The sequence below is a fragment of the Protopterus annectens genome, chromosome 7.part0 (genome assembly GCF_019279795.1).
Source record: "Protopterus annectens isolate FY-2018-M chromosome 7.part0, PAN1.0, whole genome shotgun sequence".
Taxonomy (NCBI): Eukaryota; Metazoa; Chordata; order Ceratodontiformes; family Protopteridae; genus Protopterus; species Protopterus annectens.
Genome location: NC_056739.1, coordinates 1,678,094,069 through 1,678,110,781, shown reverse-complemented (window position 1 = coordinate 1,678,110,781; position 16,713 = coordinate 1,678,094,069). Strand labels below are relative to the sequence as shown.

The 16,713-nt window shown below is 40.2% G+C and overlaps 1 protein-coding gene across 2 annotated transcripts in view; it reads right to left on the bottom strand.

Moving 5' to 3' along the window:
• The window catches only part of ACAN (aggrecan), a 538,406-nt gene that overhangs the window by 297,319 nt on the left and 224,374 nt on the right, over positions 1 to 16,713 (bottom strand). For both annotated transcript variants that reach the window (XM_044078192.1, XM_044078191.1), the window contains exon 7: positions 2,003 to 2,617. In XM_044078192.1, coding sequence (XP_043934127.1) covers positions 2,003 to 2,617 — 615 coding nt within the window. The remainder of the gene's footprint in view (positions 1 to 2,002; positions 2,618 to 16,713) is intronic.

Here is a 16,713-nt window from a genome sequence, read left to right as displayed (position 1 = left end):
AAACCAGTTACAAGTGGCATCCCACAAGGCTCAGTTCTGGGACCTCTCTTATTCGGTATATACTTCTCTGAGGTTCAGGCTAACATGGGGGGACTATGGCTGACAAAGTTCGCAGATGACTGCAAACTGGGAGCCATAATCGACTCTCCAGCTGACACAAGCATCCTCCAAAAGGGTCTCATGGAGACGGATGCTTGGTGCCAGAACCACGGCCTCAAGCTAAATGCTAAAAAGTGCATAGTCATCCCCTTTGGGAAAAATGAAGTGCCCATAAATTACCACATAGGTGGTAATCCATTAAGTATGGAAGAAGTAATTAGAGATTTGGGGATCAACATAGATAGTAATCTCTCCTTTGATAATCACGTTGCCAAAGTGGTTAGAAAGACCTTCTATATAGCCCACCTTATCACGAAAGGGTTTGCATCTAGATCAAGAGAGGTCATCATGCCCCTTTACTCATCACTCATCAGGCCCACAATTGAATACAATGCCCCTTTTGGGATGTACCTTACCCGACACCTGCAGCAACTGGAGAGACCGCAAAAGTACCTCACCAAGAGGATCATGGACTACAAACAGATGTCCTATGCAGCTAGACTAAAGAAATTCCAGCTCTATTCAGTTGCTTACTGCCTACTCAGAGGCGATCTATGCCTGATGTACAAGGCCGTGTCTAACCCAGAATTAATGGACATGCTCCACCTCAAAAAATCCAAATCCCTTAGAGCTACATGCTCCAGGGACTTAAACCTCAGCACAAAGATAAATAGGACATGCTGGAGGGACAGATTCATTTCCCAGAGGCTCCCCTCACTCTGGAATAAAATACCAATTCATGTTAGACATAGCCCCTCGCTGATCCTCTTCAAGCGAAATCTGGACATGTGGATGGGAAATCGCAAATTCACCCTTGGGATCTCTTCTGTGTCCCTGCTCGACAGATGCACTGTAAACTAATCTTAAAGTGCTACCTTCTGTGACCTACTATACAGAGGCACAATAGGTTAATCTAATAGGGAGGTGAAAGCCAAATACACTCGGGCTAGGCTTGTAAATGCCCTGGGGCAGATAGCCTAGTATCTGCCTATGAACCTATGAACCACTTTTTGAAAACTGCTTGGCAGCAAACCTATGATGATCAGCTTGGGAGGCCTTTAAATGTGCAGTACTACTTCTAGCAAAACTAGTATATAATATTCAAACTAGCTAACAAATCCCAGTTTAAATCAAGTTCTGTACTTATGAAAGCATGTTTGTATTTTTTCCTGAATACAACAGGCACCCAAGCATATGTTATTAATAACAGCAGTCCCTCAGTTCAATTTATTATTTTATATAAGGGCCAGCAAAACTTCTTTTCTACTGTGCTTAAAATGCTGCTATATGAAAATAAAATTGTGCACGGTTAGTGCTATTAGCTGCTTTGGAAGCATTGCTTAGACTCACCAATTATTTGCAAACTGCTAATTTTCCAAGGAAGTTGTTGATAAAGTATTAGTTATTTGACCTACCAGTTCAGTAGAACAAAAGTAGCAATAGAAATGAGAAGAAATAGCAAAAGTAGAAATGTACATTATTACTCTGATTGGGAGTTTATACCTTTATGGCATAACGCTATTCAACTTTCAGCACTACATTCGTTGATTTATTTAGTATTGGCAACCAGTGAGCTCTGTCTAGTAAACAAATTCTTCTAAGTCATGCAGTATGCAAATGGAGACTGACAGAAGCAAACTCACCACAACAGGATGGGGCTGCTCAGCAGTTCTTTTGAATATTTATGAAATTTAAAATACAAATGTGTATATAGCATTTCAGACAAGAAAAGAAATAGCAATAGTAACAGTAACTAAACGACTAGGTTAAATATTTACATACACAAACATTTTAGTGATGGTCTACTCTGCAAAAAAAAAAAAAAAAAAACTGTTTTATCCCTTATCTCATAATATACTGCATTGCACACAGGTTTTCTAAACTTGAATTCCACTTCACTTACCTTTAAAGGGGGCTGCTGTCCCAGCCACTGCTGTATCAACTACCGGCTCATCGGTGACATAGGGCGTTTCAACTTCAGGTGTGGTCTTTTCCTCTGTAACTTCCTCATGGCTGGTTATTGCTGTTATAGCTTCCTTTTCAGAGTCACTGGTCACCTGCAAAATTTCAACTGTGGTACTTTCAGGAATGACCACTTCTGGGGCAGTGCTCTCCTCTATGATGATCGGTGAGGTTGTAATTTCCTCAGTTAAGCTAGATGGGGGTAACTGAGTGACTGATGTAACAGTTTCTTCAGGAACAACTGGCGTGGGGGGTACTTCCATGATTTGCACATAAGTAATAGGGACTAGAATGGGCTCAAATGTTACTGGTAGGGCAGTTTCTGTCTCTGTGGACTCTGGTGTAGACTCTGGTGTAAGAGTTATGGCTTCTGTTGTAAAATAAGGCTCAGACACTTCTTCAGTAATATTGCTTGGTTCAAGAGTGATTACAGGGCCTCCTACTGCCTCTTCTTCAGTAGGATGATGGGTAAAAATCTCCTCTTCTTGGTCATCAGTAACAGTTTCTATTGTGACATCTGCTCTAGGTTCAAGTTTTGGAGCTTCTGTTGTTACACCTGAAAGTACAAATAAAGTTAATTTTGGATTGGAGGGGAATGAAAATAAGCTATTAGAAATGACACGTTTTATGGTAAATTCAAAGCACTTGCTGAAAAGACATATAGGACCATCATGGTTAGAACAAATACTGGTTTTCTTTCTGAGTTTTGGCTTCATTATTAACTTCTACTGCTCATCTTTTTCTCTGACAAACAGTTTATCTTATTCCTTGGTAGGTCAAAGCTACAAAAAAATCCCCCAAACTACCATATTTATGTTAATTTTTGGAAACTACTCAGAATTTACATACTCCGCACACAGAATACAGATACTGATACTCCCACCAAAAAAAAAAGCAACAAAAAAACCATTCTAACCCACCTAAAACATCCCATTTAAACCTAAATCTAAACTTAGCTTGACTTAAAAAGAAACTGAAGAGGTATCACATTTTCTATTCATTGTAATATAAAAGAGCAACTTTATATACTGCAAACACAAAATCCTCACAAAAAGTCCTAAAAATCAAGATGCACCAACATAAATAAATAAATAAATAACTTAGAAATAAAATAAATGCAAAAATTTAGCGCTAGAGAAAAAAGTTAAGTAAAACAAAACTCCAACTATCCAATTAGAAAACAACACAACTAGCATAACTAACCTGATTCTATTAAAGGCAATAAAAGCAAAACTGAACTGTACAACTAACAAATCCTAACAAAACTCCCTCTAAATTATTAACATCTATAGAGTCAGGATCTGTAATCCTGCAGGCCTGGTGCTCATTCTAAACCACACACCAGAAACCTAAGTGATTTAGAAAGGGTCACATGCTTTATAGAGTGAGAACATATACAACTGCATACAGGAAAAAGTCCAGGTACACAGAAGGTATATGAATGGGTACCCAAAGCATTTTCCAAAATTCACATGCCTGCAAATCATGAGCATCATGCTAAATGTTCGTAATTTATGGCAATATTGAAAAGTTTGTGAATTAGAACTGAGACACTGGGGAGGAAGGAATAGATATAATTTTGCTATTTTACTGCGTACTGTTTATTTGAGGGGTAACAGTTAAACCAGGATAGAAAACATTTATGAATTCCAAAGACAGTCTATGTAGCAACTTTTGATACGATATCACATCAAAGGTTTTTGACAAATCAAAGAAAAGTGCCAAGACTAGGTTGCCATTGTTTCTGTTCTGGTTAATAATGTTTATGAAGCTAAGGAGGATTCTCGAAGGGCTATGATATGGTCAGAAATCATGCTGAGCAGTTGGCAGGAGTGAGTTGTCGGCAATAAAAGTGCAAACCTGACACTGGATATGTTTCTCAGTAATTTTTAGCAGTGAAGATAAAATGATTATGGGTCTGAAGCTGGATAAATCAGTAGAGCTACTACATTTGTCTAGGTGTGGTATATAATATTTTTTTCTGGGAGGGAGCATAACTTGCTTTAATTTAGTGGTTTATTAGAATTAAGATTGTGTATACCAGAGCATTAAGCAGTGACTGCTATTTTTATTTATTCGACTGGCAAGTTATCAGGGGTAAGAGTAGTGGGTTTCAAGGTTAGAAGCAGGCTATTGATTGTGCAAGTTGGAATGGTTTATAGTTAGAAAGTTTTAGATTGGGGTGGTGTACTATCAATGGAAATCGAGGGATTAATAAGAGAGTCTACTGTTTGAAAATACGTAGAAGCTGAACTGACTAACAATGCTGTCTCTGGTTAATTGTGTATGTGTGTGTTGGGGGGGGTAGATTTATGTCAGGATTTAACAGCTGGTGGATGGTAGTCCAAAACACTTTTTTCTATTACTTGTCAACTGTAATTTTATGTAGTACTTTTTGGTGTTTTTTTTTTTTTTTGTGTTTTCTGTGTTGTTTATACTATTGATAGCTAGCAACAGCTTTATTTTACTTCCTCATTTTCCATGACTTACCTTTATCCTTCATAAGCTGTTAAGTTATTTTTGTAAGCCAGGGAGCTGGATTTGATTTGACCCTTATAGTTTTCATAGGTGTGTGTTCATTTATTAAGAAATTATTAAGAAATGTTGAGTTAAACAGTGCTGCTGTTTCATAAAGACGAGTTGTCTGTAGCATTCTTCAGTTTTCAGATACTAAGTTTGAAATGAATAAATCTTTATTGAAGGAGGAGAGGTTATGAGCATGATTGTAGCAATATTGCTTTGGGTAGCTTTCTGATCACTTATTGCAAAAGTAGGCAGGTGGTCACTAAGGGTACTGAAAAGGGAACCAACAAAAATAACTTTATTTTGGTTGATGATAAAATCCAGTATGAAGCAGAAATTCTACTGGCGGCTTTATTATACCTGGTGGGTTTGGAAATGAGTTGAGTAAACACTTATAATTTTATGGTATTTGAGGGGCTTTCAGCATCCATGGTTTTCCAAACAATATTAAGATCTCATAGTGTTATAGTCACTTGTGAGATGTTACATGAAATTTTATTTTATTTTATTTATTTAACATTTGTTGACCGGGCTAGTCTAACTGGATATATTCCATTTTCAGTAGAGGCCCGGGGAGAAAAGCTCCAAACATAACACAAAATATCATATACAGATGTATAACAAATAGAGTAGGAGGAAATTAGAATACAAAAAGGAGTCTAGAAGAAGTACAATAAGAAGGATGAGTATATTGGATTATACAAGTCATCTTACAACATGATATATGAGGTACTTTACAGTTCATTGATAGATTAAATAAATACTGGAAGTTATATTAATCTTACTAGTAACAGTTCCCACATACCAAGGGGTACACAGAGTACGATTTTGTATCCAGAGGCAGTGTGAAGATAGAAGTAGGGAATGGTTGAAGATTAGTCAGGGTTACTGTAGGGACATAACCAATGAGTTTTTAGGTGTCTTTTGAGTTTTTGCTTAAAGAGTGACAGTGAAGGTAGTAGAGTTATATCTATTGGTAGAAGGTTCCAATTTTTTCCAGCAGTATTGGAGAAAAGGGTGTCACCTGCCAAGTTATTGGACTTACTTATGCTAGCAAGTAGTTTGCTAGAAGAGCATAGGGAATTAAGATTATTATAAGGGGTAATGAGGTTAGCGAGTATAGGAGTATTGTTTGGTTGGTAAAAGATCTTATGGGCAATGGTAAGTTGGGAAAAAATCAGAATGTTAGGAAGTTCAAGCCAATCTAGCTACTTTAGATTCAGACAGTGGTGAGTTCGAAATATATTCCCAGTGGCAAATCTGGCAATATTGTTGTAGGAGCTTGCTAGTTTGTGAAGATTTTTTTTTAGATTACTGTAAATAGGTGATGCGTAAAGAAGAGTTGAGATTAAATGAGAGTGGGCAATAGTGGTTCTAGTTGTTGGAGTTAAGAAGGGTTTGACTCTATATAAGGAGCCCATTTTTCTGTTTATTGTTTGTATGGTGTTATTTATATGGCTATCGAAGTTAAGATGGTTGTCGATTGTGACTCCTAATAGTTTGGTGGTAGAGTCGGGGAAGATAAGGGTGCCATTGTTGGATTTGACAGAGAAGTCTATAGGAGAGGACCTACTGGTAGGTGTAAAGAGTAGGAGCTTAGTTTTTTTGGCGTTCAAAAGGAGGCAGCATTTCAAGAACCAAACTTCTACTGAGTTGAATACTTTTTGAGTTAGTGAATGCAGTTCAGCAGTGGAGTTGGCAGAACATATAAGCGTGGAATCATCGGCATATTGAATACAGGTGGCTTCAGGGACTGCTACATGAAGGTCATTGATGAATAATGAAAAAAGAAGAGGTCCTAAAATGGAGCCCTGAGGGACTCCAAGGGTGATTGGCAGGTGGAGATGATAGTTTATTTCCAATCAAATCCCAAAGAAATTCAAAAGAAAAATTATTTAGCAATATTTGCAATATTAGACATAAGCTTTTGTGTGTGTCACACTTGCAATTTTTATATTCCTGTACTAAAAGGATTACCTTTTCACAGCTTCTGTATATGTGAGACTGCTTTCATTACAGAAACTACTATACATACATGATTGTTTCTTTAGATTTTTTTGAAATTTTAGTTTTTATTATTTTCATGATTATTTCATACAAAAATTATGTACTCACCATAAAGTTCCATCTGTGTAGTCCATTTTCATTCTTCCTCAACAAATGGGTTCGGATCTGACTCAGCCGCTTTCTTTAGATTCTAGGATCTGACTCTCAAGCTCCTCCCTTACCTATAATGCCCCTGACCATTGGATTACCTCAGATTGAGTTTGCTGGTATTATACAATAACACAATAAATGATCTCAACATAGCTATGACATCAAAGTGATGGCTGAAAAATCAGGAGCTGAAACAGCAGCTATGGTTCCTAATAAGAATTCTGCTAAGTCTCTTCCAATGACATGTCTAGGGGGAAGGTGGGAGGGAAGTTGGGGAAGAGTGAAAATGGACAACACATATGGAATGTTACGGCGAGTACATAACTTTTATATCTGATGTTATAATTTTCATTCATTCCTCAACAAATGGGACAGAGTCTCTATCTACAGTTACCTTGGGTGTCCCTCATGGAAGGATATTCAGGAGTACCGCAGAACCGAATGATGCTCTGTTCCTGGATGTGATGAGAAACAAAGGTATTAGCAGTAGACCAAGTGGCAGCTGACGTAGTCATCAACATGGTTGAATATGCCTTTGGTTGTTTTGGTAAGGTTAGGCCTTTCAAGGACTAAGCATGAGAAATACAAACTGTAATCCATTTTGCTAGAGTAATCTTCAAAACTGGTTTTCCCATCTTGGTGTTAGAAAAGGAGACAAGCAACTGATCTGTTTTTTTAATCTACTTGGTTCTATGTAGGTAAAGATGAAGTTGTCTATGTACATCTAAGATGAAGGGTATATTCTCCTTTATTTTCAAAACTTTAGGTAGAAAGGAAGGATCGGTGTACAAGGTAACCTTATCCTTGTGAAAAATTAGATACAGCGGTTTTGGAGTGCTGAAATTTGTCTAGCTGAAGTAGTTGCCACCAAAATGACGGTTTACCATGATAAAAACTTAATGTCTACTTTAGTTGAGGTCTCAAATGGAGGCTGTACTAAAGACTGTAATACCAAAGAGAGATCCCAAGGTGGAGTACGATCTCTAACTGAAAGTCTAAGAAAAAATGTACCTTTTAGGAAGGCCTTGCATAACTTAGTTGAAGCTAAAGGAGAAGCCTTATTCCCAATGTGATAATTAAAGATGGCTGCTAACTGTTCTTTAATTGTAGAGAAACTTGCCCCAGTTTGAAAAATAGAGTCAAGGAAATCTAAAATACATAGCTGGGACTGGAGCAGTAAAAGGATATAAGTCTCTTTGATGCGCCCAAAAAGATAATATTTTCCATTTGCTCATAAATCTTTCTGAAGGTTTGTGGGATGAGGAAAGGATCTGGTGATCTGGAGAGGATAAGCCTGGAATATCTATCCATCACTGGAACTGGAGAAACCAATCCGTGGTGGTGCAGCAGTAGCATTGTTGCCTCACAGCAAGAGGTTCTCCCATTTGATTCTCGGCTGGAGTGCGGGGAGTACCTTCTGTGTGGAGTCTGCATGTCCTCCCCATGGTTGGGTGGGTGTTCGAAAGACATGCCTAAATGGGTGTGCCTTCATTGAAGGTTGAACATCGAGCGGGCACCTTGGCGTTCATGAAAATCTACTGCCAATCATTAGTGGACCGGAGTTCCACTGTGGCGACCCCTAACTGGGAAAAGCCAAAAGACAAACAATAACAACAACTGGAACTACAGAAACCAAGTGGTCAGTTTGAGACCTGTTATGTCTGGAGGAGTCATCTCTGCAGGATGTGACAGGAGATCTGGAGTTGGATCCAGACTTCAAGGTGGACATGCTAGGTGAAACCATAGAAAAGGGAACTATGTTTGCCCAGACCAAAAAGGTGCAATGAGGATTACTTTGCTCTTTAGCCAACTGACGTTCTGAAGAAACTTGGGTATTAGGGGTAGAGGAGGGTAAGCATAAAGGAGACAGGAAGGCCAAATATGGGCTAGAGCATCTCTTGGTGACTGACCCTGAGAGAATTAAGGTAAATAACGTGCTGCATTTGTTGTTGAGGGGAGAAGCAAACAGACTGCAGCAAGATTAACCTTATTTGTGGAAAATCATCTTTACCACTGATTGATTGAGAGACCATTCATGAGGAGTCAGGATGGTCCTGCTGAGCTTGTCTACTAATATGCTGGATTTCTGCAGTATGTGTGTCACTACTAGAAAGCAGTTGGAAGAGATTGCCCATTGCCAAATTCTCATTGCTTTTCGGCATAGAGGGTAAGAACTAGATTCCCCCCTGTTTGCTGATGTACCAGACTACTGACATGTTGTCCATTTGAATAGCAATAGTTCCTACTGGAAGAAAGCTCTGAAGGTCCTGCAACATTAAAAGTGCCACTCTCATCTCTTGAATATTTATATGCAAACTGATCTCTTTTTGAGATCATGTGCCTTGAACTGCCCATCCTAAATAATGTGCCTCCCCAACCCTAACTGAGAGGCATCCGTGGTCAATGTGGCTTTTGCGGGAGGAAGGACAAATGGGTGGCCTTGATAAATATCTTCAGAATGCATCCAGCACAGTAAAGATTTTCTGCAAACTTGAGACAATTTTATTGGATGTCATAGAGACTGTTGATGATAGGACCACTACACTGCTAGAGTCCACAGAAGAATTCTCATATGAAGACGAGCAGTAGGTAGTAAAGATATTGCAGCAGACATTAACCCTACAGCTTTGACTATTAATCTTGCTGGAAGTGAGGGATGAGACAAAACTTGATAGACATGTGATCTCAGAGTTAGAATTCTGTTTTGAAACAGAAGAGCTAGGTGACTGACTGTGTCTAAATGAGCCCCTAAAAACACTAAGGCTTGAACTGCTTGTGTTTGGGATTTTACCAGATTTATCATAATCCCTAGAAACTTAGATAAAAGTAGAAGGTAATCTTTGACTTTTTCAAGAAGATGCTGGGTCAGTGCGGTTAGGAGCCAGTCATCTAAATATGGAAACACTCTGAATCCGAGAAGTTTTAGATGAGCTGCATTTGGTGAACACCCTGGGGACTGGGGTGAGACCAAAGGGCAGGGCTCTGAACTGATAATGACTGGCTCCCAGCTGGAAGTGTAGATATCTTTGGGAGTGTCTGTTCATTTTTATAAGACAGTACATGTCCTGAAGATATAGAGAGCACATCTAGTCACCTTCTGACAGAGGCAGAATGGACTGAACTGTGATCATCTGGAACTTGGAATTCTTTATAAACTGGTTCAAATAACTGAGATCCAAAATGAGTCTCAAGTCTCCTGTTTTCTTTGACACTAAAAAGAACCTTGAGTAAATTCTAGATCCTCCTTGGTCTAGGGAACGTCCTGGATGACTCTTTTATCCAGCAGCTTTTGAACTTTTACAGCTACTTGTTCCCTCTGATTGGATGGAACATCGGTGAGACTTTTTGTCTGTTGTGGAGGAACTTGGAAAAGAGAATGAAATATCCTCTGGATATGATGTTTTGCATACAAGAATCTTATGTGATGGCTGTCCAGGCTTCTGGATGCAAGGATAAGCACCCCTGACTGCCTGCAGAGAGGGACAGTTGGGTAACCTTTCAGGAGTGCTGTAAAGATCTGTCCAAGAAAGATTTTCAAGAACCTTGGTTCTGCAGACCCCCTCTACCATGAGGGTGGCATCTCCATTTATAGTAACTTCCCACTCTGCCTCTGGGGAAGAAATCTCCATGTGATTCTTGGAAAGGTCATTAGGAGTTTCTGAAATATGCTTTCGTACCACTGCATTGATTCCTGGAAAACGTTCTTTGCAGGGTTAGAAAAATGGATTCCCACAGCAAACAGTCTTTCTATCCTTCTCACTGTGAGAGAGTGTCTCTTTAACTATTGGTCCAAATAAGGAAGCTCCATCAAATGGAGCATTGATTAATGACACCTTAAAGGGCTCTGCAAAATTGCACGACCGATTCAGGCATGTCTCCTAATAGCTATGCCTGAACCAGCAGCCCATGACTAATCTTCAACTGAATGTGAGATTAACCTCATGGACATGTCAGTCATGGATTCTAGGGTGACCAGTCATGACGAGAAGGACTTTTGTTCCTCTAAGGACATGGACTCTGGGGGACAGTTAGAGAGTTCCTTTATTAAGTTCCTCTGCAACCTTGTGAAATGCAACAAATAATTCAGCAACCATAATCATGATGCATACACTCATTTCCTAAACCTGTCCAACTTCCTAGACTCCCTGCTAGGGGGATGGACAGAGAAGATCTGTTCAACCAATTCCTTTTTAGTAGCTGCTGCAATGACCATGGCATCTGCAGAAACACCCTTTGTCCAATTTAACCTGTCAATGGGGCACTAAGAAACTTGTCCAGGCACTTAGGGATTGGTTCTATAGAGCCTGGTTCTTTTCATGCCCTGCAGCAGACCAAGTCTATCAGCTCATCTGCAGGTGGGGTGACCCATGAAGTAAATGGTCCAGACCTGAAGGTTTCCAAGAACACTAATTCCTCCGGGGAGGGGTTTTGGACAGGCAGCCATGTTTTGGGTGAAGGATTTCTAATATGTCCCCAAATGAGATATCCTCAGGTGGAGATGTAGGGAGACCCTTCCCCTTCATCAAAATCAGTGTCTTCTGTGAGAGATTCCTTTAGGGAATCCTTGTGCATCCTCCTGCATAACCTCTTCTGAGGGGCCTCCTCAGTGGGGTGCTCTAGGGAAGTGCTGGAAGAGACAGGAAGTTCCCTGGTGGAATCTGCTTGGAAGCTCATCTGGGTAGCTGTCCCTGAGGTGCAGGATGAGAGAACTCAGACACAGGATCCAAAGGAGGATGGAGGCATGGATCCAAAGAAGGAAGAGTCTTCTTTAGAGTAACTTTAGAGACTGGATGAACCAGGCAATTGGTGAGAACGAAACAAAAATTTGGTCTGATTTTCTAATTTGTTCTGTCCTGTGAAGGAAAAAATGTAGTTGTCTGTGCACATCAAGGAGTTGAAGCATGTACTCTCCTTTACTGGAAAAATCTGGAAAGAAAACTGGTAAGTTAATGGATTGGTTGATGTTATTTTCAGAAGCCACTTTATGTAAAAGAGAAAGGTTAGTCCATAAGGAAACCCTATCTTTATGAAAAATGATGCAAGGAGTTCTTGACGAAATAGCCTGGGGTTCAGATATTCTTTTTGCAGAAGTTATAGCTACCAAGAAAACAGTCTTCCATGACAGAAATTTTAGATCAGATTTGTCTGATGGTTCAAAAGGTTACTGAGTTAAACTTTAAAACACAGCTGTCAGATCCCAAGGTGGAGATGGGTCCTTTATCAGAGGCCTCAGAAGAAAAACCTTTCAGAAAGTCTTTACACAATCTAGAGGAAGCAATGGAAAAAGGTTTGTTCCCTGTGTGAAAATTAGAAGCTGCTGCCAGCTGAAGTTTAATTGTAGAGAAACTGGCTCCTTCTTTAAAAAGAGTTGTCAATAAGTGAAGAATTGTAGAAACCGGGACAGAAAATTGGTCAGTTTCATTATCTGACACCTAAAGGGAGAAACTCTTCCATTTTCTTTTGTAAACATTTTTGGTAGAATTTTTTTTGTGAAGCAAAAATAATATCACGTACAGGGGAAGAAAGCTTGAACTGTATGACTATTACTGTAAGTAAAAAACATTTGGTTACCTTGAGGGCCTGAATGTTGGGGTGTTGGATCCCTGATGGGAGAGAGAGGAGATCCAGAGTTGGCTCCAGTATCCATGAAGGATAATGAAGGTGAAACTGTAGGAAGGGGAACCACACTTGCCCAGGCCAGAAGGCAGAATGAGGATTACTGAACTCTTCAGCCGACTTGCTTTCTGTAGAAATGTGGGAATTAAGGGAAGCGAAGTGTAAACATAAAGGGGTTCCGAGGGCCAAGCATGTATTACAGCATCTCTTGGTGACTCCCACTATGGGGGTATAAGAGTGAAGTACTTGCTACATTTGTTGTTGATAGGAGTGGCAAATAGGTTACAGAAAGGTTGACCTCATTGCTGGAAGATCATTTCTGGTACTGACTGATTGAGAGACCACTCGTGAGGCATCAGAACGGATCTGCTTAGTTTGTCTGCTAGCATGTTGGTCTTCCCAGGAATGTGAATTGCTATTAGAAAGCAGTCTGATGCAATTGCCTATTCCCAAACTCTCACAGCCTCTGCAAAGGGGATAAGATTTAGTTCTTCCTTGTTTGCTGATGTACCAGACTACAGACATGCTATCTGTCTGAATTGCAATAGTACCCAAGGGGAGAGCATCTTGAAATGCCTGCAGTGCAAACAGGACAGCTTTCATTTCTAGGGCATTGATATTTAACTTGGTCTCTTGGGGGACCACATACCTTAGACTGTTCTTTCCAAGAAATGCCCCCTTCCCAGTTGAAAATCATCTGTAATCACTGTGGTTACTGGGTTTAGTAGAACAAAGGGTCTCCTTAGAAAAGGGTTGTCCGGTTGTATCCACCAGTGAATGTGTTGAATGCAGATCAACGTGATTTTACTTGAAATTATAGGGGTTAATATAGAATAGACCACTATACAGCTAGAGTCCATTGGAGAACCCACATAAAAAAGCATGCTAGTGGAAATAGAACTATTGCTGATGCCATTGACCCTAGTGCTTGAAGAACTAACCTTGCTGGAGGAAATGGGTGGGCAAGGATAGACTGAACCTACTTTTTGATAAATGTAACATGGTGAAGAGGCAAAGATGCTACCTGTGTTGCCGTATCCAAAACTGAACAGATGATGTACATGCTCTAAACTGGTCTAAGTTTTGATTTGGCAAGATTTAGTGTGATACCTAAAGATTTGAAAATCAGGAGCAAATAGTCCCTGGCATGCTGAAGTAGATGCTTATAGGGGATGGTGAGGAGCCAGTCCTCTAGATGTGGAAGCACATGGAATCCCTTCAGTCGCAAGTGAGCTACTACCACTGCCATGCATTTGGTAAATACCCTGGGGGCTGTGGTGAGTCCAAAGGGTAGAGCTTTGAATTGGTAGTACTTAACTCCCAGTCAAAAGGGTAAATGTCTTCTGGATTGTTTGTTTATTTTGGTATGATAGTATGCATCCTGAAGATCTATACAGCACATCTAATCATCCTTGTGAAGAATGGGTAGGATGGACTGAACCATGACCATTCAGAACTTCTCTTTCTTTATGTACTGATTCAATTTGCTTAAATCCAAAATGGGTCTGAGGTCTCCTGTTTTCTTTGGCACTAAAAAGAAGTGTGAATAAATTCCAAACCCTATTTGGACTGGGATGACCTTTTGGATGACTCTTTTGTCTAGCAGCTTCTGAATCTCTTGCACTGTTTCTTTCTTTTGGCTGGGTGGAACATTGGGAAGTTTCTTCCTTTGGCAAAAAGGAAGAAGGAAAACTGATATGTAATAGCCTCTGGATATTATTCTTAGTACCCATATGTCTTGTGTTATACTTGCCCAGACATTTGGGTGCAAAGGTAAATGACCCCTGATTGCCTCCAGAGATGGACAATTAAGCAGCATTTCAGGAGCACTGAAAGGGCATATCTGAAAAAAAGAATCTCTGATTCCCTGATTCTGCAGACCTTCTCTGCCTCTAAGGCAATGTCTACCATTAAAATCTCCTCCTCTGCCTCTGGAGGAATTATCCCCATGTGAATCTTGAAAAGGTCCCGAAGATTTACAGAACAACATTTTCTTGCCACCTATCTGATTCCTAGAAAAGGTTCACTGAGGTATAGAACACTCGATTCTCATGGCAGACAGAGTCTTTCCATATTGTTTACTGTGGGTAAGTGTATCATTTACTGATGTCCCAAACAAGGAAGTGCTATCGAATGGGCCATTAATGAAGGATGTCTTAAAAGGCTCTGCAAAGTCACATAGCCACATAACCTCATTGAAGCATTGAATACAGATAATAGAGTGACGAGTTGCAAGGATGTACCTTTGAAATCTTCAGCAGACATGGACTCTGAGAGAGTATTTGAAAGTTCTTTACTCAAATCTCTCTGAAGTCTAGTAAAGTGCACCAGAAAGTTATGTGACCACAGAGTGAAGGTAACTGAGGCAAACACTCACTTTCCAAATCTGTCCAACACTCTAGATTCTCTGTTAGGTAGATATACAGAAGAACTATGCTCTGCTAGCTCTTTCTTAGTGGCTGCCACCACCATCATAGCATCAGCTGGGACTCCTTTGCTAAAGTGGGGTTTGTCTGTAGGAGGGGCTAAAAACTTGTCGGGATGTTTGGGGATGGGCTTGACAGTATACTGCTCTTTTCATGCCTGGTGGGAAGCTACATCAGTAAGTTTATCTGCTAGAGAGTTACCCAAGATGTAGACAGGCCAGAACCAATAGCCTTCCAGAACATCAACTCTTCCAGTGAAGGGTTTTGGGGAGACCAATCACCTTTCTGTTTCAGGATCTCTTAAATATCTCCAAAGGAAATGTCATCTGATGGTGACCTGGGTGATCCCTCTCCTTCATCAAAATCAGTATCCTCTATGAGAGACTCCATGGGGGAATTTATGTGTCACCTTTTGCACATTCTCTTCTGGTGTACATCCTCTGTGGAATGTTTGGATTGGAAGAGAGGAGACATTCCTCTACTGGAAATGGCTGGACACTCATTGGAAATGGCTGTCCCTTTGGAATAAGCCTCAGCAACTCAGAGCTTGGAACCTATGAGAGAAATGGAGTAGGATCTGAAACATGAAAAGACAGTTCACTTTTGAGATAAAAAGCCTTTTCTACCACATTGAAAGCTGAAGGGCCAGGAGAAGCTTCGACCCAACCCCTCAGAGCTGAAGCTCCCTAAGAAGGTAGATATAGGCCACCTCCAGATCTGAGCCTCAGGGGTGGAATTGGATCTGAACTACCCAGGGCCAAGGTTCTGAGGGGAAAGGATGGATCTGACAAAATCAGAGCTGAACCTATCCCCTGAGATCTGACACTGACACTTCGGCTCCGAGAACCGTTCTGATCTGAGGGTATCAGAGCAGAACCACTTAAGGAAACAGTTGAAGTGGAGGAAGAGACCATCTTCAGATCCAACACTAAAGTTCTTGGAGCTGTCAGATCCTGGGATTCTGAAAGTACTGGATGGATTGGAGAAGGAGATAGGATGGTATTTGATGTACCCATGGATCTGATAGGGGATGGAGCTTGTAAGATCCCCATCTGGATCTGAGGTCTGAGGAACTTTCACATCATCCTATCCATATACATCCTATAAGCATTCTTAAAATTCAGCAATGTGCTGATTGAGACATAACAAACTGTGATTCACTATTCTGTGTGTCACTGGTTTGCAACATGTACCTATCTGGTGCACCATGTGCAAGGCTAAACAAGTCTTCCTTTTTATGTGCCTTATTGGACAGTATTGAGACTTGTTCATCTTTAGAGCAGCGCGTTACAAACCAAAGCCTTCATTTATTTAACATAGCTACAGCTATCTGCGCAAATTTACATACGGCATTAATATAATGCAAACTCAATTTTAATGGAATTAATCAAATAAAATACAAAATATAGAGTCTATATTAGAACACCGAACATTCAAAATGTCTAATATTGACCCATTTTCCGTGAACACTGAAAATATTGAAGAAACAGAAAACCAAATTTTTCTCCTAGGGAAAGAATTTGGTTGTCCGTTTCTGTTGCTTCGGTATTTTCAGTGCTGTGGTGGAAAGTTACGGGTCAGGTTCAGGTAAGTGTGCGATTGTGTGGATGTGAGGGTTAGGGCAGGTTAGTTGAGTTAGGGTTAGGGCACGGGTCAGGTAAGTGTGCGATTGCGTGGACATGAGGATTAGGGCGGGGTAGGTGAGTTAGGGTTAGGGTGCAGTGAGGTGACTGTGCGATAGTGACAGACCTTAGGATTAGGGTTTGGGTTAAGGTAAGTGGACAGTTAGTGGTGTATGTATAGTTTAGTGTAGGGTTAGGTGTAAGAGTTTAGGTGTATGTGTGTGGATTGCTGTTTGTTTGGTGTGCTTGTGTTGTGTGTATGTTTTTTGGAAAGCAAATTTTTTCCTTAGGAAAAGATTTGCTGCTCT